We start from the raw sequence: 21,686 nt of genomic DNA, 5'->3' as shown, positions 1-21,686 counted from the left end.
AGAGAGAGAGAGAGAGAGAGAGAGAGAGAGAGAGAGAGAGAGAGAGAGAGGGAGAGAGAGAGAGAGATCAATAACGGAGAAGGAAAGATCTAGACCGGGGTGTCAAACTCAAGGCCCGGGGGCTGGATCCGGCCTGCGGGATGCTTAGATCTGGCCCATAGGGCTGCCCTGGAAACAGCGAAGGACCAGTCCATGGTGCCTCTGCTAGCGAAAATGGAGCTCAGGAGGGCCATCCGCAGTCCTCCCGAGCTCCGTTTTCGCTGGCAGAGGTTGCAAGAGGCCGTCACAGCCGAAAACGGAGCTCGGGAGCCCGTTTTCGCTGGCTGAGTGCTTGGGCCACCGAAACGAGTGTTGTCGAGTTGGCCACCCCCACCCTGGCCATGCCAAGCCCAGCCCTCCGAAGTCAAATACAACCCTGATGCAGCCATCAATGAAATTGAGTTTGACACTCCTGATCTAGACATACTGTACTCGTAATCATAATCATAATCTATTCCTCAGATTATTAGTAGACCACCAGCATACAGGAACGGAAACATAAAACAGAAGAGTCTCTCTGTGCGTGATGTGGGTGGTTTCTAAATTTGATATATAAATATAGCATCAACCCAGGAAAATACAAATAAGAATTTGTTTAGCACGATTTCACTAAAATGAGAATGAGAGTTACATTGTCCAATCTCATCACCTTGTGGTGCTCCTTGCTCCTTAGCTTATAAGCATTACTATTTAGTTGTGGCCCTCTGCCAAGAATTCCAGAAGAACTTCTAATAAGCATGACTCCCAGATACCTCAGGTGATAGGCTACTTTTCCTGGGCATGATGCCACATGAAATGCTCTAGCATTGCGTTCTTAGCTGCAACAGGAAGACGCAAAAAGAGATGCTGGCAAAATGCCTAGGCTCTTGCAAGGCCTTTGAGAGGCTGCTGAAATTAGTCAATACAGGTACAGTTCTATAAGAAAGTACCTGCTCCCTTTCAGTTTTTCTGAATTAAATTTCCCTCCCCCTCCCCCCCAACAAATATTCTCAGAATTCATGTGTTCTACAGGGATCAACCTGGGGGAAAAAATCTCCCTTAGATAAAAGTGGTTGTGCCACTTTTAGTCACATTAACTGCAACCAAACACTTCTTCCAACTGGCGTTCTATCTCTCACATTAACGTTTGGAAATTTTGACTCACGCCTCTGTGGTGAATTGTTTAGATGCAGAAGTATCTCAAGGTTTTTGAGCATGATATAGTCATTTCAGGCCCTGCTGCTATATTTCTATGAGGCTTGGATTGGATTTTGATTTGGCCGTTCCAAAGCAATTTATTTATTTGTTTTTTATTATTTGGCAAATGTATATTGCTGCCTACTCTCTCACCGCGACTCAAGGCGGCTTACAGGAAATAAAAACACAGTGTAAAAGAAAGAAATAAAATATAAAAATAATAAAATATCAACCCCCCTCTCCCCCACCCCGGCGTCAACACACACTCATACCAGCCATTTAATGGGCTCCATCCCACTCTGGGTTCCTCAGACCCGATGGCAGAACCACATCATCAGGGCCTTCCGAAAGAGTGTCAGAGTGGGGGCCAGTCTAATTTCTGGAGGGATGAATTTCCAGAGGGAAGAAGCCACCACAGAGAAGGCCCTTCTTCTGGGTCCCACCAGATGTATCTCCTTGGGGGATGGAACCCACAACATTCCTTGCCTCCACACTCTAGTAGGTTGGGTGGATGTGACTGGCAAGAGATGGTCCCTCAGGTAACCTGGTCCCAAGTCATGAAGGGCTTTACAGGTGAAAACCAGCATCTTGAATTGCACCTTAAAGCAAATCAGCAGGACAGGTGACACATATGCACATCGAGGCCTGTACAAAACCATGCGGGCTGCTGTAGTTTGCACCAACTGGAGCTTCCAGATGCCTTTCATCTACAGCCCAATATAGAATGTGTTGCAATAGTCAAGATGGAAGGTGACTAGGGCATGAGTGACTGTGAGTAGGGATTGTTGGTCCAGGAAAAGGTGTAACTGGCGCACAATCTGCAGTTGCATAAAGGCTCTTCTGGCCACGACTGCCATCTGCTCTTCGAGCAGGAGTCGTGAGTCTAGGAGAACCCCAGATTATGCACTGGGTCTGTTTGGGGCAGTGCCACCCCATCCAATTCTCCCTGGACCAAAGAATCCCAAACCAAGAGCTACTTGGTCTTGCCAAGGTTCAGTTTCAACGCATTGTTCCCCATCCAACTCCTAACAGCCTCCAGGCATTGCGAGAGGGAGGTCACGGCATCGCTTAACTCACCATGAGCTGAAATATACAACTGATATCATCAGCATATTGATGATATTTCAGTCCATGGTGAAGAGAGAGTACCGAGCCCTGTGGGACCCTACAAAGCAGTGGGCGAGGTCTGGATCTCCCGCCTCCTATCAACACCAATTATTAAAATAGAATAACAAAGTTGGAAGGGACCTTGGAGGTCTTCTAGTCCAACCCCCTGCTCAGGTAGGAAACCCTATACCTTTTCAGGTAAATGGTTGTCCAATCTCTTCTTAAAAATTTCCAGGAGCATTCACAACTTTTGGGGCAAACTGTTCCACTGATTATTTAACTGTCAGGAAATTTCTCCTTAGTTCTAGGTGGCTTCTCTCTTTGATTAGTTGTCCTTCACCCATTCTTTTGTAAATTTACTTGTATGTTTGAGTCACTGACTTATTCACTTAACGGACAGATGGTCTGATATTATTCTGTAGAATTCTCTGAAACAAACCAAAATGTATCCTTTCTTCAATAATGGTAAGTCATCTAGGCCCTGAAGCTGCATACCATCCCCAAACCATGACATTATTACCTCCATGTTTGACAGCTGAAATATGGTTCTTCTTGTGGAGCATAGTGTTTGTCAGTCAGTCCTCTATTATACATGAACACATCTGTGTAACCTCAGAAGTTTTACTTTTGATATTTGTTCATAGAACATTTTGCCAGACATTTAGGGAGTCATTCATGGGGGGATTTTCTGACAAACTTGAGATGAACCACACTGTTCTTCATAGTGACCAACAGCACTCAACATACTAAAACTATCATGAATTCTATTTTCATTCAGTGCTTCTCTGATAGTAGTCATTAACACTAAATTTAGCCAAGTTGAAAAATGCCTGCATATCTCTGAATTTCTTCAGAACATTTTTGGGATTTCCTGGACAATTTTAAGCTTTGCTCTTTGCCTGATTTTGACAGCCCCCTTTTAAGAAAGAGCACTATTACCTCAATTTTCCTCATTGCGAAATAGTTTCTGATTGTGAGTCTGGAGTCTCAACTCTTGAGAAATGGTTTTGAAATCTCTCCCCCACCCCCCACCCCAATCAATAGGCAACAATTTTGTTGAAATGGCAATCTTAACAGATTTCTTTTAGTGAGGCATGACTTACTTGAGACATCTGAGTGGTGACCTCTGTGACGAAGGAGCCAAAGTTAGTAGTGTATTTATTTAGGATTGAGCTGAGTCAAACCAGCACCGATTATTTAGTGAGATACACAATTGGTCTTAGTTATTCTTTAACTGAATTTACAGTTTCCAGTGAACAATACTAGAACATCACGTTTTTGGATCACTTTATGAAATAAATGAAACAAGGACCCTATGTTTGTCTTCTTATTTCAGACTCCTTTTATACTGTATGTCATAGGGATCCACATGAAGCTCTGATAACATTTGTTGGCAAAGATATGTAAAATTACAGAAAATCCCAAAGGGATCCTATAGCAGTACAGCAAAAGCAGGATGAGACAACTAGAAGGATGTTATGTCACCATCACTCCATGGCTACATTCCCATTCGCTCACTCATATCCTTTTGACCCTCTCAATGCTTCTTTGTTCAACAGTCTTCCTCCCCCTTCTGTTTCAAGCAATCCTTCCTCAGACAATATATTCTCATGGGTTATCTTAGCCCAAATCCTTACACTATGATCTCAGCTCCCTTCAACAGTAATAAAATAACTTCAGTTAACTGCTCTGAAGTTAACCGGAGCCAAGGCATTTCTTGATAGCACAAAAATCCATTTAGTCCATTTTACTGACTAACCAAAGTGAACGTTTCCAATCTCAAATTCAGATTTCTGACTTCCCGTTTTTTGCAGCCGATATGCCTTCCGGAAAAAGGGAAACTATCAACCTTACTTATATCCAACAGAGACAGTATATGATGCAACTAACTCTTTCACATTATGCCATTCTGAAGTACAGATGATAGTAGCTTCAGGGAAAAATATAATGATAGACTGTGGAACTGTTGATATGAATCAATTCTTTGCCCAGTATTAACTGTCAGTTTCACCTCACTGAGAGGAATGAACCACTTAGGTAAAATTGCAGGAAATCTGTGAAAACCATGCCAAAGAATTTCAGCAGCTGTAATGATTCAAGAGCAAGCCTTATTTAAGGAAAGGGTATTCAAACCCACTTAGATATAATTTTCTTCCCTGCACTCTCAAGGGCTCTTTTTTTGTTCAGGTTGGCTTGTCTTCATCTGCCCTTTATTTTACAACTGCCCAAATTGCTATCAACTTGGCTATGAAATAATGCAATTTCCTTGATCAAGTCTGCCAGCTTGATCAGACCAGTCAGAGAACCTTTTCTTCAAGGCCCCCACCAACAGGAGGTGTGTGACCTATAGAAGGTGGTATAGAATCTCCTGCTTGAGCAGGTGGCTGGACTAGAAGATCTCCAAAGTCTCTTCCAGCTCTGTTCTGATTGATTGACAACAAATACCTGAAGGTGGACATTCCGTCACATTCTTTTCCTATGGAGTAGCTTACTGGTGAGATGGCCACAATTCTTATCCGAAAGATCCAAAACCTGTCCAGAAATGTTAAGATCAAGCTTTCCTAGAGGGTCATTTGAGATTGATTCTAGAACCATCAATATAAAATTTCCAGAAGTTCTTAGCAGGAAAGCTAACCCTTTGAAGTAAGAGAAGAGATTTCAACAATGGAAGATCTCTTGGTATTAGCTATTCCAATGGATGACCATTCCAATGGAATCTTATTCTCAGATACTGTAGCTGCTTCAACTTCCAGCATTCCACAAAACCTATCTAAGGCTGTTCCCCTCAGAAGAAATGCCTTACCAGTGAATCAACCCCTGAGAGGGTGTGATTAGCATTATCAAGGGCGTAGATCAGCTGATAAATCCCATCGTTGGTTTCACTGTTGCCATAAAACCCAATGCCAACAGCCGCACTAAAAAAGAGAGAGGAAATACAGAAATGTGAGTAAACAGAAAAAGTTATAAATCAGGGCCATTTGTAGCAGCATCACCAAGTTTCAGACTGAAAATCATTAGTGTTCTATCTAGTGAAAATATTTTTTTTAAAGAAATCCTTCAAATCTTTCCTATAATAGAGGTGTCTCCCTCTCTCTCTCCCTTCCTCTCTCTCCCCCTCCCTCCCTCCCTCCCTCCCTCCCTCTTCCTCTTCCTCACCCTTATTCTTATTCTGTGAAACAGCTTGAATTTCTTTTTTTAGAACTGGCCTGTCAAACTGGCAATCTGCGGAGGCCACGCCCACCCCAGATCCGCAAAGGCAAAAAACGTCACTCTATCTAATTTTTACATTCACTCTTTCTACTTTTTCTTTTGTAGAAGGGAACAATAGCAGCATTCTTCCAATTGTCTGGCACACATGCAGCCTTTTACACAAACAAGCTACATAGTCACTCCATAAACAAACCACATCCCTATTTTAACATTTCTTCAGTTACACCTGCCCCCTTATTATTTTCAGCCTACTCACAGCATTTATGATTTCCTTTTCATCCATTATTCTGGAATGTTAACATTTATAGCATTTAAAAAAGTGGATTTTATCAAATCCACTTTTATATCACTCCCATTTCATATAAATCTCCATTCCTTCCACAATTCTCTTCCTTCAGCTTCATCCCAGATTGTAGTTCAGCGTTTTAATTTTTTGCGCTTACTCTCCTCAAGGCTCCTGGTTTATGCCTCTTCGCTTATTTCCACCAAATATTCTTTGCAGCTTTTTTCTTTCTATATACATTATACAATATAATTTTAATTATCTTCATTTTTCAAGAACTTGCTCTCAATTCTTTTTTTCTTCATCCAGAATCTCTTTCACTTCATTTCTTCAGGCTCTAAAGAATGGCGTCTTTGCCAAGTGTGATGGAAACCCCCTTTTCTTTTGTTCTCATTGGTTTCCTCATTTCTGCCTTCTTTATTCTTCTTTGTACAGGCAGTCCTCGATTTACAACAGTTCATTTAGTAACCGTTCAAAGTTTCAACAGCACTGAAAAAAGTGACGTGTCTGTTTTTCACACATGACTATTGCGGCATCCCCTTGGTCATATGATCAAAATTCAGAGATGTGGCAATGGACTCATATTTATGACGGTTGCAAGTGTCCGGGGGAGGGGGGGGGGGCATGCGATCAACTTTTGCAACCTTATGACAAGTAAAGTCAACTGGGAAGCCAGAATCATTTAATAACCTTGTTACTAACTTAACAACTGCAGTGATTCGCTTAACAACTGTGCCAAGAAATGTCATAAAATGGGGCAAAACTCACTTAACAACTGTCTCACTTAGCAACAGAAATTTTGGGCTCAATTGCGGACGTAAATCGAGGACTACCTGTACTTTGTTGTTTCCTTGTTTAATACTTAATAAACTTTTATTATTCACCTAGCATCCTTTTCCTAATTCTCATTGTTGCAACCTCACACATCCACATGGCAGCCCAAAATATTTTACTCCCTTCCAAGCAATTTCCACATGCTGTTTCCTTTCATCCCCTTTCCATTTCTTCTGTGAGGAATAGATACTAATTCTAAACAGTTGATTGTCTGAAATGCTTCACAAGGAACATGACAGGGAAGGGATGAGAAACGGAGACATACTGGGCCAACATGAGAAATGGTCTACTTTACAGAAAGCATGGACGGGCACTTGAACTACCTACGATTCGTATAATTTTTGTCCTCCAAAAGACTGTATGATGGCCTGATGATCAACACGGTTACTTGGCTACTGTTTGGAAAAGGACTGCAGGTTTTCTGCTGACATTAATGGCATGACACCAAGCAATCTAATTTCTGCCAGCCAACTGTTAATGTAATAGTAATAAGAAATCAGTGAACTGTTAACAGCTGGAAGGAAGCTTCATTACTTTCTCTTTCTTCTGAGTAATTCAAGACAGCAGGACAAGGGAGGGAGAGACAGAGAGAGCCAAAGTGTCTGAGGGGAACTGGGTGGTGGAGCTGTGAAAGGGTTCTAATCCAAACTGTTTCAAATTAAATATAAATCAAGTCAAATTGAAAACATTCTGCTTTGAATAGAAAAGATCTGCTTTGAGTGCAAAACAGGAGGGTTTAAACATTTCAAATATGCTCCCAAGTTTGAATTGGATCTGTTACAGTAACAGTACAACAGAGTCAAAAGGGACCTTGGAGGCCTTCTAATCCAACCCACTGCTGAAACAGGAGACCCTATACCATTCAGAAAAAAACGGATGTCCAATCTCTTCTTAAAAACCTCCAGTGATGGAGCACCCACAACTTCTGAAGACAAGCCATTCCATTGAATAATTGTTCTGTCAGGAATTTTTATCTTTCGTTCTAGGTTGGATCTCTCTTTGATAAGTTTCCAACCATTGCTTTTCGTTCTGCCCTCAGGTCAGTGGTGAAATCCCAATTTTTTTTATTGCCGGTTCTATGGGCGTGGCTTGGTGGGCGTGGCAGGGGAAGGATACTGCAAAATCTCCATTCCCACCCCACTCTGGGGCCAGCCAGAGGTGGTATTTGCTGGTTCTCCGAACTACTCAAAATTTCCCCTACTGGTTCTCCACACTGCTCAAAATTTCTGCTAGTGGTTCTCCGCACTGCTCAAAATTTCCACTACCAGTTCTCCAGAACCTATCAGAATCTGTTGGATTTCACTCCTGCCTCAGGTGCTTTGGAAAATAGGTTGACCTTTTCCTCTCTGTGGCAGCTCCTCAAACATTGGAAGACTGCTATCAAGTCACCCGTGGGGGCCTTCCCTTTATTAGACTACAGTAGACATACTCAGTTCCTGCAATTGTTCATCATTTTATCCTCCTTCAGAGTTATTGCTGTTGAGTCAGGTACCCCCTATTCTATACCTGTGCATCTGTTTTTTCTTGCCTAAGTGTAACATCTTACTTTTCTCATCACTGAATTTCATTTTATTAGATAGGGCTCTGTCAAGATCCTTCTGAATCTTGAGCCTATCTTCTAAAGTGTTGGCGATTCCCCCCAGCTTGGTGTCGTCTGCAAATTTGATGAGTTCCCTTTTTATCTCCTCATCCAAATTGTTTATGAAGATGCTCAAGAGTACTGGGACTAAGAGAGAATCTTGGGGTATCCCATTGCATGCTTCCCTCCATATTGATGTTGTTCCATTGAAGGCTACACATTGTGTGCGGTTGGTCAGAGAGTTATGAATCCATCTGAAGGTTAAGCTGTCTATCCCACTTTTTTTTAAAACCAAGAAGTAGGCTGTGATTTACTTTGCCAAATGCCTTACTGAAGTCCAAGTATACAATGTCCACATCATTTTGCTGGCCCACTAATTTAGTCACTTTGTCAAAGAATTCAATAAGGTTTGTCTGGAATTTCCAGTAATAGCTTTACTTGTTTCAAGGTGTTTGCAGATCCATTGCTTATCTTTTTCAGGATTTGATGTGAGACTGATTGGACTGATTAGTTTCCTGGATATTTTTTCCCCTTTTTGGAAGATTAAAATCACATCAGCTCTTTTCCAGTCCTTTGTTAGTTCCCAGGATCTTTGAAAGATATGGTTCAGTAGTTCCAACATCACATCTGCCAGCTCCTTCAGAATTCTGGGATATAATCCACCTGATTCTGGTGATTTTAACTCATCTAGAATGAATAGATGTTGTCTTACTCCTCCTAGGAGAACCACTGTTTTTGAGCAAAAACCCAAACCAACCCATTTCCAAAATGCTCAATACAACCACTTCAGCTTCACGCATTCTTGCCTAATTGCTCTATGTTTCTATTGGGATGTTACTCATTCAGGACAATTCAATTCATATCCCTAGTACATGAACACATATAAGTGAAACATGTACACATGTAGACTTTTGGGTAGGTAAACTTGTAGTCAGTGGATTGCTCACCCATGAAACTATTTTTGTGTAAAGAATATTCTAAAACATGCTTGTGGTTCAGCTTCCAGCTTTGGGATTGATTGGCATTTATATCCACTGTATCCATTTATAGGCATTATGTAAGGCAATCTACTGTAAGGCAGGCTTCAGTTCTATTCCTTTATAAGATGCTTTTAAAACAGAAAGAATTGAACATATGACATATCCAGTACAAACTACAGACACTGCAAAATAGATGGAAAAAGGGCCCGAGCAATTTGCTTGTCTATTTCAGGTGCCTTCTTATAAACAGAACATACACTTTTTAGTCCAAGGATTTTTAAGTCACTGAAAATTAATAAATATTGTAAATGTAGGACCTTGCCAACTTACAACCCTAAATTTACAATTTAGATAAGGGCTAAGGTCTACAATATTTCAGCTGTTCTGGATTAAATTCCCATACTTTCCAGCTAGCCAGGAATTAGGAAAATTGAAGTCCAAAATATTTGGAATCAAATTGGGGACAGATGAAATTCCCAGCTAATTCAACAGAGGATGGTCAACCTCATTTCATTCCCTCTACTTATAAATGAATTTGTAAACTGGCTTGCATCCAAATGCTGAGAGATTGAGGCTAAAAAGCAAAAACAAAAAACAAAAAAAACCCCACATACAACCCCCACCTTTTTTGTTATAAAGAGTTATGAAAATTTGCAGAAAAATATTGCTTTGCATGAAAAATATTTTTATAGTAAAGCTTCAATAGTGATAACTAAGACTGTTTCTTTCCAAAGAAAGAAATGCTGTTTGGGGAGAAACATTCACTAATTCACACCATATTCATTTATTCAGAATAACTAACATGCTCTATTTTGTCATTCATCTTTACTGCAGATTAAAATATTTGAGCCAGCGCTGTCCGGAGATATTTCTGTGACCAGTATGACGTCACAGAGAACTTTATCCTCCCACTGAAGTGATACCTATTTATCCACTCGCATGCTTTCGAAATGCTAGGTTGGTAGGCGCTGGGGTGAGAATGGGAGCTCACCCTGTCGCATGCAGCTCGGGTCTCAAACCTGGGCTGTGGGCTTTCCAGCAGACAAGTCCAGCATTTTAACCACTGAGCCATCACACTGCCCTAAAAGAGACAAGGATGATTAAAATTTAATGATAGAAATTAAAAGGCAGTGGGACTTACCCAGGGGTGAAATGCTCCCGGATTGGACTGGATTGCCCGATCCGGTAGCGATTTTTCCCCTGTGGTTCGGCGATCCAGTAGCAATCGCTGCCTGGGTGTCATTACTTCCTGGTTTTAACCAGGAAGTAATGGTTTTTAACCAGGAAGTAATGTTTTGCGCATGTACAGGTGTGCACATGCATGTGATGCACACATGTGCAAGCAAAGTGTGTATGTGAGGCGCGTGCACTTCCAAACCGGTAAGGAAGGTAAGTAGATTTCACCCCTGGACTTATCCTATTAGCTGTTTGCTCCTCTGTAAGCCCCACAATAGGCCGCAGAGCCATTTTTTCACACCTTTTCAGAAGGCCAGGAAAATAGGGGTCCACCTCAATTCGGGGGGGGGGGCAATGTTCCACAGGGTGGGCTCTATTCCTGGACCCCAGCAGTCAGCGTTCTTTAGCGTTCTCCAGGTCTGCAAATACTTCCCCTAAATGAACAGGTGAGGGCTGATGTAATGGAGAGAAGATGGTTCTGTAGGTAACCTGGCTCTATGCCAACATAAGGTTTTAAAGGTCATAACTAATATCTTATATCCCTCTGCTCCCAACAGTTCATTAGCATCAGTGCTTGCTTTTATAGAGCTTCATGCAAAGGTTTAGGCATTTCTGGTCTGATTTGTATGTTTCACTGAATCCCTTTGTGAAGAGATCTCTATTCAAAGAGGATTTGTTGGAGCGTACAATTTTTGCACAAGCTGTACACTCAGCTCTTATCGGACTGTTTTTACAAGTTCTGCAACACTGATATTTCACTCCCACCTCTATTAGTATTATTTATATTCACAAGTACTCATTTAATTTGCTATTGTATTATCAGAAACATTTACAGTGCAATATTATGCTTGATTAATATGCCCCTTCAACTGCAAAGAGGTTCCACCCTTTCAGAAAGTTTAAGGTAAATAAACAATGTCTCAAAGTATTATTATCTTTATCAGAATTCAGTTTCAAATTAATTTTTAATAATTTACATAGAATTCAGACACCAAAACTGCCATGAAATGGCAAATTAACACAGCAATTTAAGCACTTCAACCTGCGTAGAGTTTCAGACATTTTAAACCACTGATTTCATGCATGCTTGCTTTTGCACAAGTCTGGGATGTAAATGATATAAACATTTCAAATTTCAACTCTCTACATTTATCTTTCCCTGAGGATTTTCTCTGGATGAAGGGTTTCTCTAGCCTGGGTTATGGTATATTATGATATTATGTGGATTATATAATAATAATAATAATAATAATAATAATAATAATAATAATAATAATAATAATAATAATATATTCAAGGTTGACTCTATTATTATTCAAGGTTGACTCAGCCTTCCATCCTTGCGAGGTGGGTAAAATGAGGACCCAGATTGTTGGGGGCAATATGCTGACTCTGTAAACTGCTTAGAGAGGGCTGTAAAGCATCGTGAAGCAGTATATAAGTGCTATTGCTATTGCTATAAGATGTCTGTTGGTGTTGTGAAGCTGAGTTCATGAATATATAAGTGCCTTTGGAATAAGAACAAGCCCTTTTGTACTATACTAGAAAGGGTTTTTCTACAACTTTTTACTTTTAAGTGACCTGAGGTAAATCCACCATTGAAAAGAATAGAAGATAAAACAAAAATGCCTTATTACTAGCAACTAATGTGTAGATAGTAAAAGCCTCAAAATAGATTGGATGAATTAAATAATACTATTGATTAAAGAATTATCCCAGAAAATATGTTTGCTATAAACAAGATGGTTATAATTACATACATCCATTTTTAAACAGAGACTTTGCAGAAGAAGACATCAAGCGTATTGTGTTTTCTCTTGATTTGCCTGAGGATAAAACCTGGCAAGTTTTTAAATCTTTACAATTTTCCTATTTAAAAAAAACAAAAAAAACTATTGCAGCTAATTTAACAGTGTAACCTTATACTTTCTAGTTTTCTTGGGAGAAGTGCAGAAGCTTCTGAAAAAAAACTTGGTTGCTTAGGAAGACAGAGGAAATGCAGGAGGGTGAATGTCATTGTTAATTACTTAGCGGGATTATACGGGGAAAGCTATTTAGTTTGTGACTCCTGTTCAACTATCCTTGATGCCTCAACCAATAAAAATGATTCATGCTTGCCAGCTTTCCTTTTATTTTTTAATGGTTTCCCTGTTTCAGATGGGCTGTACTTTCTAAACGCTGATGTGCATTTCTCCAGTTGAACTGCACAGAAGAGTACTCAGCTATGGCTATGTTTATCTCCTGCTCATTAAACATTGATGCCAGCTTTGAATTACATTCCCCACGTGGAACATTGTTTTAAGGCTTCCGTGTGGAAGTATGTTGTAGGAGATTACAGACCATTATAGAAAGCATCCCTGGCAGTTCCCCTCTACTCTTCCACAAAAAAACAAGCAATATTGGCTTGGAGACGCAACAGGGCATGGCCTATCCATTTGGTTAATGCATCTCACATGCTGGCAATAACATATAACATCCCACATGCGCAGTGACATGTAACAGAAAATTCATGGTCAATCATAGGATACTTACTGAGGCAATTTTTAACCAGGGGAGTAAATTCTGTTCTTCCAACCCCCTGAGGAAAAAATTAGTTGGCTCTCTTTTTTACTCTAATTACTTTATATTTTAAAGTAATTTCATCCCAGAAACATGTAATCTGAAATCATAAGGAAACAGATAGGCCCTCCAAAACAAAGCCCAAAGTGGCAACAAAAGTTACTTTTAAATTAGACAAAAAAAAAATTAAAAGAACTTGGAAGTAATCATATTAAATGTAATTAATTAATGCAATCTAAAGCAGAGGTCCCCAACCCCAGGGCTGCAGTCCACTATCAGGCCGTGGCCTATTTGGAACTGGGGTACATGAGCGGTGGGCTGGCGAGTGGTGGGCCGGCACACCAGGGGTCAAATGCTCCAGGTTCAGACCAGATCACCCGATCCAGTAGCGATGGAGGCGGGTGGTTCGGAGAACCGGTAGCAAAAATCCCTGCCCCCCCCCATGCCCAGCTGAGCCGCGCGATCATCAGAGGCTATTTTTTTTTTTAAAAGCATTTTTTCTACAACCTCTTTGGCAGAAAAAAATGCTTTTAAAAGTAAAAAAAAAAAAGCCTCTGATGATCACGCGGCTCAGCTGGGATCGTCAGAGGCTTTTAAAAGAAAAAAAAGCTTCTGCTGATCAGGCAACTCAACTGGGATCGTCAGAGCCTTTTAAAAGCATTTTTTACAACCTCTTCGCCGAAAAGGAAAAATGGTTTTAAAAGTTAAAAAAAAAAAGTTGGCCACACTCACCCAGTCACATTACCCCCCCACCAAGCCACGCCCACAGAATCGGTAGTAACAAATTTTAGATTTCACCACTGCATCACACATGCACATGCGCACATGCATGTGCATGGTCCCACCACCCATGCAAGTTGAGCCATCTATGCATGCATGTGTGCATGGCGGCCCACTGCTCATGCAGCCCAATTCCCCTTTCTACCCCACCTCCTGCTGATCTAAAGCATCTTTAATCAACTTTAGTTTTTGTTCTTACTGTGGTCACATCCAGAGTGTGGTTTTTTAAAACCAAAACATACACTGTTCTATTACATTATTGCAAGTTACAAGTTATTCCATTTTCAATATGCATTCAAAATTACAGCCAAATAAAACCAGAGGTATAGATTAAAGACAGGATTGTATACATAGCATTATAACTATTTTGAGGTCACTGCATTTGTTACCAGTTGGCTTCCTGACACAATTTATAAATCCCACTACAGTGTAGTGGGAGCTTAAGAGAGCGACTCTTAATCAAGTAGGTTTCTGTTTGTTCAACTAATTGTCTAGAAAGAACCGGTTCAGAATCCCTCCTCCAGGTGAGATGCAAGCAGTTTGGGCTAGAAGTCAGACCTATAAATTTAGGAAATGCATTACCCCAAGTAATATGAATGACCTTGACTCTTTTCTTCTTCTAGAAGGCCTTAAACACCACATCCTCTCCTTTAGCGACTGCAATACTGTCCTTATATTCAAGGGTGGGTTCCACTTACCTTTACTATCGGTTTGCAGCGGGATCGCGTGTGCGCATGCGCAGATCACCAATGATGACATCACGCCGGGTGGGTGGAGCCTCCCACCGGTTTTACTACTGGTTCTACAGAACCGAACAGAACCGGGAGCAACCCACCACTGCTTATACTGGAAATGATCACTAAATATATATGTGACTGCAATATTATGTGACCATAACTTTTCAATAAAATAAAATAAAATTAGCTCATCTGGGTGACATCTTGTAAGGGTGACATCTTGCAAATCTGAAAGTATATTTCTTCCCGTTTCCTTTGCAGCCTAAAAAACTGGGGAGTCCTCTTGTCCCACCCACATTCTGAGCCTCTTGCTCCACCCACATTCCTGCTGTGGATTCAGTTGCTTTTTATCTAACCCTATGCTCTGTCTGTCAAGATCAGGGGTGTCAAACTGGTGGCCCACGGGCTGGATGTGTCACACACAAGCCACTCCCACCTAAGCTCTGCAAAGGCAAAAAACATCACGATATGTGACACCATCGGGTTTGATACCCATGGTTAAGATCATTCCTACATATCATTATAGGGCCCTCCTGGGAAGAGCTAACTTGGAGATTTACCTGAAAGTTTGGTGTGAGGAAAACGCTGGACATCTGTTGATTCTGCTCCAAATTGGACTCTAGCCTTGGAGCAGGTCCTCAGTGGTGGCTAGAGTTCAGTGTGGCTTGGTTATCTAGGACCGTGATGGCGAACCTATGGCACTTGTGCCCGAAGTAGCACACAAAGCCTTGTCGCCTGGTACAAGCAGGCTTGCCTGTTTGTCTTCCAGGTTTCTGGCGCACATCTGCGCGGGGTGATCAGCTGCCCTTCGCACACAACGGCAGTGCCGAAAACTGGTTTGCGCATGTGCGCTGGCCAGTTGATTGTCGAGTGTACACGCACGCTAGAACCTGGAAGTTTGGCTTTTTTGGAGTGCGGTCCTGACGAGTGTGCGTGCGTACATGATGTTTCCGCGTGACCTTTTCGGCACTTGGTGCTGAAAAGGTTCTCTATCACTGATCTAGGAGAAGCTTGATCCTGATGATACAAGACAGGGTACGTGTAACTAATGCACAGCTTGCTTATTTGTGCATTAGATCCATGCCCCTCATGGTTAGCTAATGGTGGTGAATTCTTCCTTGAGATGGGGATAGTTCCACCATCTTTTAAAGAGGCAATGGCTCACCACTCAACAGCCCATTGCCCAACTGTATTGGATAATTTTCATTTGGTCTCCAACCTTCCCTTTTAAGGGAAGATGGTTATATGATAGCTGGTGGATTATGTAGACTTGCAAGATTTATATCAGCTCTCCCTGATAAATCAGTCAGAAAACACAACTAGATGAACTAATTCTACTTTATTGTAGAAATACATTAACAGACTTTTGTAAGTTTGAAAGTACAAACTTCCCACCACACTCCTGTTTTATCCACTTAGGCAGGTCCTTCCTGTTTCTTTCTCTGACTATTAAGTCAGCCTTATTGTCTGTTTCTTAGGCAACATCTCTTCCCTTTGTCCCCCAAGGTCATCCACACATTACATGTAGAAAAGCAAGTCTGAATCATATACTTGGACTGCAAAACTCCAGGTGACCACTAGATAGCAGCAAAACATTAATATGTCTCTATTTTTTTGCTGCCATCTAATGTTTATCTGGATATCTGTAACCTAGTTATAACAACCGTTTCCTCAATTTTAAGTATGTTAAGGAGTAAACATGAACCAAAAAAAACCCCCTTGTGATTCTCATCTCCATAGAGTAAATAAATAAACATTAACAATCAACGACCAGCTCAAAAATAAAAGGAAAACAAATTGTGATAGCATGTTATAAAGCAACGTATCATTTAAAATCTAACGTATCAAGTCAATGGAACTGAAGTAACTTTAAGAGAGGATTCATGTTTCAGTTTGATCATATATCAAGACTCCCCACTGATGTTTCCAAGCACATGGCAAGCAGAAAGTAAGACAGAGTTAGGTATATGGCATAATATGTATAACTTCATTCAGTCTGTTTTTGCTATTCATTTAAAAGTCAAAGAACCAGATTTCCAGCTATTGGTATTCAACTCCTTACACTAAGCAGCTGCAATCAAGACACCCTAGGGAACTTAAAAGTACTTAGGTATTTTATTTCTCTGCTTCCTCCCCATCTTACTTGTTCAAAGTTCATACAATTTATCTGATTCCAAGGAGATGGTTTTGCAAAGTTTTTAATCAGCCCGAAGGTCTGGAAATCACGTGCCTCTGTTCTGGGGAAGGAAGCAAGTCATGGGAAGAGCATGCTGGATTAATCATTATGTTTATTCCTAAATACAGATAGTTCTATTCAGCAAAGAGAATTAGAGGGGGTGGGGGTGGGGAGCCCTCCTTCACCTTGGGAGGCTCAGATGACTCTCAAACAATTAAGAACTAAAATCCTTGTAAGCCTTGGTTGGAACAAGTAATTGAATGATCTAATTGAGAACAGTGTTTATAGAAGAGCAACCAGCAGAATTCAATGGAAACCCATCAGAAAACACATGGAAAGGAAATATACAAAGCACATATGTGGATGTCATTTCATTTCCTCTGTGCTTGTTGTTAAGGTTAGCCAGATGGTGAAACAGAATGCCTATTTCTAATATTGCGAGTTCTTAAACAGAATAAAAACCAAAATATTAGCAATAAAAGCCAGAAGTAACTTGACTGGCCTGGTTTACTTACTGTGCTCAGCTACCCCATAGTTTGTTTGATTTTGATTTAAGATGTTATCGGGTTCATGTTTTCACACAACACTTTGTTTACAGGCTTTATCTGCTGATCCAATAAGAATTAACCCTGAGGGGTTAATATATAAATTTGGGCACTGTGATTACTCAGTAAACATAGTCAGAATAACCATGGCAATGTATGAAGCCAGCTACTGTTTGAAAGTCTCAAATAGCAAGATACATTTAGGGCATATCTATTATCAGTTTTTATGCAAAAATGTGATAAACAGTTGAAACACCAAATCTGCTTGGAACAGGGCAGCATAGAAATGAAGTAATTAAAAAAAAAGTTAATGATGAAAGAAAAGGGTCTTTATTTTCTCTAATACGTCTCTTCTTAAGGTTGCATATGCATGGTTTAAAAAGTGGTTATTTCTTATTGGTGATGTGGAGGAAATGTCAGACAGAACATCAAAAATTCAGCTTTCCATGAAAGTGGACAATTCTTGCCACTTTATGTAATTTCACAAAAGACCTACCGACCTTCCCCAACTTGAAGCTTTCCCAATGTTTGACTACAACTCCCATCAACCCTAGCCAGGCCTAGCCATTTTGCTACTTAAGAGATGACAGCTGTTAAGTAACTAAACATATCCAGAAGACATTCTTTCTTTCCATGGATTGCCACTACTTGCAAACTGCATCACTCTTCCATGATTCTTTCATCCTGGGTTTCTGTATTCTGCTTTACTGTCAAGTATAATGCCACTCCAGACAAGAAATCGCACAGGGGAGGAATAAAAAAAAGGTTAATAATAATAAAAAAAAGGAACAGAAACACTCATTAAGTTCAGTGAGCAGTAACAAATGAACTTCCTGTGGCTGTCTTTCGTCATTTGTTTGCTTTCATCAAGAAAGTTGCAAAAGTAGTTTAGCAGAACCAGGTTGATTAGGGGCTGAGGGGGAGAAGACATACAATTGTCTTATTTCTGTCTGGACTTTGTTCAATTCTTCCTAATCATTAGCTTTTGCTGTATCCTTTAGATGAACTAAATGCCTTTCGGCAGGTGTCTTTATCAGTGACAAATCTGGAAGGCATAGGTGCACCAATTTATAGGTTGCTGAGTAAAGATAAGATCAGCTGGTCAATGTTTTACGCTTAAACTGACCCAGTTCAAAGGAAACAGAATGATACTATCAAAAGCACTGGAAGGTGATGTTGTTTGCATATACCCACACTTGGGCCTTGAACCACAATTTAGAAAGCAACACTTGACCCCCATCTCTATGTAAATTTAGGATGAGAAATAGTCTTGTTTATAAGATGGTTAAAATATTCCTTGATCTTACAGGGCATGTAATGTAACATTTGAAAATCTTCTTTTCCCTCATATTTCTAAACAGAGCAAAACAGAATTCAGTTGTCCATTTCCAAGTTTAAACTGTTATGGATGTTCAGGTGCTGAAGAAGACTAGGTCCTATTTATACGGACAATTCTATGATATATTCCTGGCTTAACTATTAGCTTTATCAAAGGATTAATGGGATCACTTGCCCATTTTCATATCTTGTTTTAAATTAATCATGAGGATAAGATTTCCTATCATGTGCAACGTCTATGACTATAACGTCTCATTCAGAAGGACAGTGAAGACGGTCTCACACAGACAGGAAACGTTTAGATGATCATATTCAAGTCCAGGAGATGAAGATATAATCTCTCTTTCCTGAGGCTCCCAGTTACATTCACCTCTAATTCAGAGTCTATATGCAAATGTCATGGGACCCTTGGAAACCAATTATGCCATCCCTTTGGAAGAAAAAGTAAAAACAGATTCCTTCATTGTTTGATTTCCTTTAGCTTCTTGGAATTTGCTACAAGGGAGATGAATATTGGAGCACAATAGACTTCTCATCCTGGCAAATAGTTGGGGAAGAAATGGAAGTAGTGACAAATTTTATTTTCTTGGGCTCCAAGATCACTGCAGATGGGAGGCTGTAGCCAAGAAATTAAGACACTTGCTCCTGGGGAAGAAAGCTATGGCAAACCTAGACAACATACTAAAAAGCAGAGACATCACCCTGCCAACAAAAGTGCGTATGGTCAAGGCTATGGTTTTCCCAGTTGCAATGTATGGCTGTGAAAGTTGGACCATAAGAAAGACTGAGCGCCAAAGAATTGAGGCCTTTGAACTATGGTACTGGAGAAGACTCCTGCGAATCCCTTGGACTGCAAGACGATCAAACAGGTCAGTCCTAGAGGAGATCAATCCTGATTGCTCTTTAGAAGGCCAGAGCCTGAAGATGAAACTCAAATATTTTGGCCACCTAATGAGAAGGAAGGACTCACTGGAGAAGAGCCTAATGCTGGGAAAGATTGAGGGAAAAAGAAGAAAGGGACGACAGAGAACGAGGTGGATGGATGGAGTCACTGAAGCAGTAGGCGTGAGCTTAAATGGACTCGAGAGGATGGTAGAGGACAGGAAGGCCTGGAGGAACGTTGTCCCTGGGGTCGCGATGGGTCGGACACGACTTCGCAACTAACAACAACGAAAAGACTTCTCAGCAATATTAAAGAAAAACCTAGAATTATGTGTGATGCTTTGGGGCACCGACAAATGGGCCTTCTTCTCTGAGTCAGGCATGGAAGTGAAGCCAATGAACCTCTCCTTTATATGGGTGGCAGAGGGAAAAAGAGCAGGTAATCAAGCACTTGGCTAACAGAAAGACAGTGAGGTGAACCATTATTACCATTTCATTTATAGAATTGGGAAGACAGTTTCTTTGAAAGCATTGAGAGGTTGTGGTGAATTGATTATCACCATCAAGACAGAGTATAAATGGATGAGCTCACCTTTCAGTCAGATCTCAAGATAAATATTATTTCTTGGACCACTTACTTCTTGGTGATCAAAACTTGTGGCTTGTACAATTATCTTTCTGAAAAGCATCCTCACAAAAACATAAAAATAAAAAACTTTAAAACAGGCACAAGCACAAAGAGAAATATTGCTAAGGTATCTATAGCCTATGGAACAAGAACTACTAGAGGCAGAAACCAGATTCAGGGTAGGTAGGGGGCACTTGAGATCGCATTGTTAACATTTGATGGATAATGGAAAAGGCAAGAGGGTTCACAAAAAGAGCATTTACTGCTTCATTTGTTTTTAACTGTGTAGATCACAAGGTATCATTGATAGCTGTTAAAAATAGGATGATACCAAGCGATCACATCAGCCTATTGAACAATGTACAGGCTGATTAGGAAGCAATCAAAGACAATATGGAGCAAATAAATATTCCCAAATTAATGGAGGAGTGCACTGACATTGTTTTATTGCGCTCTTTATAATCTGCATATAAATGAAATGAAAGTCACATAAATACTGCAGTACGGGAAATGGAATTTCAAATTATAATTCTAGGAAGAAACTTTAATAGCATCAGATATGCTAGTAATACAACTTTGATGCCTAAGGAGTCTTTTGTTAAAGGAGAAAGAGGAAACTAAAAAAGTCAGTCCTCTTCTGAATATTAAAAGAAGTACATTGTTACAAAGCCACGCCCATACAAATAGGCAGAGAAGTAGAATAAGAAATAGATTTTGTCTTTCTCGCTAAAGAGGATGATAACTTTATCCATGAAATAAAAAGGCATCTGCTGCTGGGGAGAAATAGTATGATAGATCTACTCAAAAGATTAAAGTGAGGAGATATGCACTGACAACAAAGCCATGCACTATTAAGACCTTCATTGAAAGTTGGACCACCAGGAAAGCCAAATGGAAAAAAAAAATAGTTTTTGAATTATGTGGCTGGAGAAAAAAAGTTAAGAATACCTTAGAATGCAAAGACAAATCATGAAATACTAGATACCAAACAAATAATGAAGCAAAAGCTTAAATGACTTGGAGACATGAGTCATGAATCACAGGAGAAGAACCTTCAACAAATAGTAACAGAGTTGGAAGGGAGCTTGGAGGTCATCTAGTCCAACCCCCTGCTCACGCAGGAGACCTACGCTAGGGATTCGAACCGCCGAACTGTTGACCTTTCTGATCGACAAGCTCAACATCTTAGCCACTGAGCCACCTAGCCAGGCTCAAAACAACCTTCAAAACAACCAACAGAAGGCAAGGAGGTTACATATTCACTAATGATAAAAGCATGGATTTAATGGAACAAATGTTTACTTCTTCATCAGAAACACAGTAAGTTTTTGTTCAGTTGCCAGACCTATATAGGTATTATTTGACTTACAACCGTTCATGAAGCAACAGTTTGAACTATGACAGCACTGAAATAAGTGGCTTACAACTGTGGTTCTTGCACTTATAATTGTTGTAGCATCCCCACAGTCACAACTGTGGTTTGGGTGCTTAGCAACTGACATTTATTTACTGCAAGTGCACATCCTAGGGTCATGTGATGGCCAATTGTGAGCTTTCTAGCTGGTTTCCAACAAGCAATGGAGAAAACTGGACTTGCCTAATGACCATTGGAAAAAAGTTCATAAAATTAGATTTGGACACACGATAACTCACTTAA

At 40.3% G+C, this 21,686-nt stretch overlaps 1 protein-coding gene across 3 annotated transcripts in view; it reads right to left on the bottom strand.

Moving 5' to 3' along the window:
* TTYH2 (tweety family member 2) overlaps positions 1 to 21,686 on the bottom strand; it is a 73,087-nt gene that overhangs the window by 31,880 nt on the left and 19,521 nt on the right. For all 3 annotated transcript variants that reach the window (XM_034412735.3, XM_087887038.1, XM_087887039.1), the window contains exon 3: positions 5,126 to 5,237. In XM_034412735.3, the coding sequence (XP_034268626.2) occupies positions 5,126 to 5,237 (112 nt within the window). The remainder of the gene's footprint in view (positions 1 to 5,125; positions 5,238 to 21,686) is intronic.

The sequence above is a fragment of the Pantherophis guttatus genome, chromosome 2 (assembly GCF_059756535.1).
Source record: "Pantherophis guttatus breed Tessera chromosome 2, ASM5975653v1, whole genome shotgun sequence".
Taxonomy (NCBI): Eukaryota; Metazoa; Chordata; class Lepidosauria; order Squamata; family Colubridae; genus Pantherophis; species Pantherophis guttatus.
The sequence above is the reverse complement of the archived record's forward strand: the minus strand, read 5'-3'. Positions and strand labels throughout refer to the sequence as shown.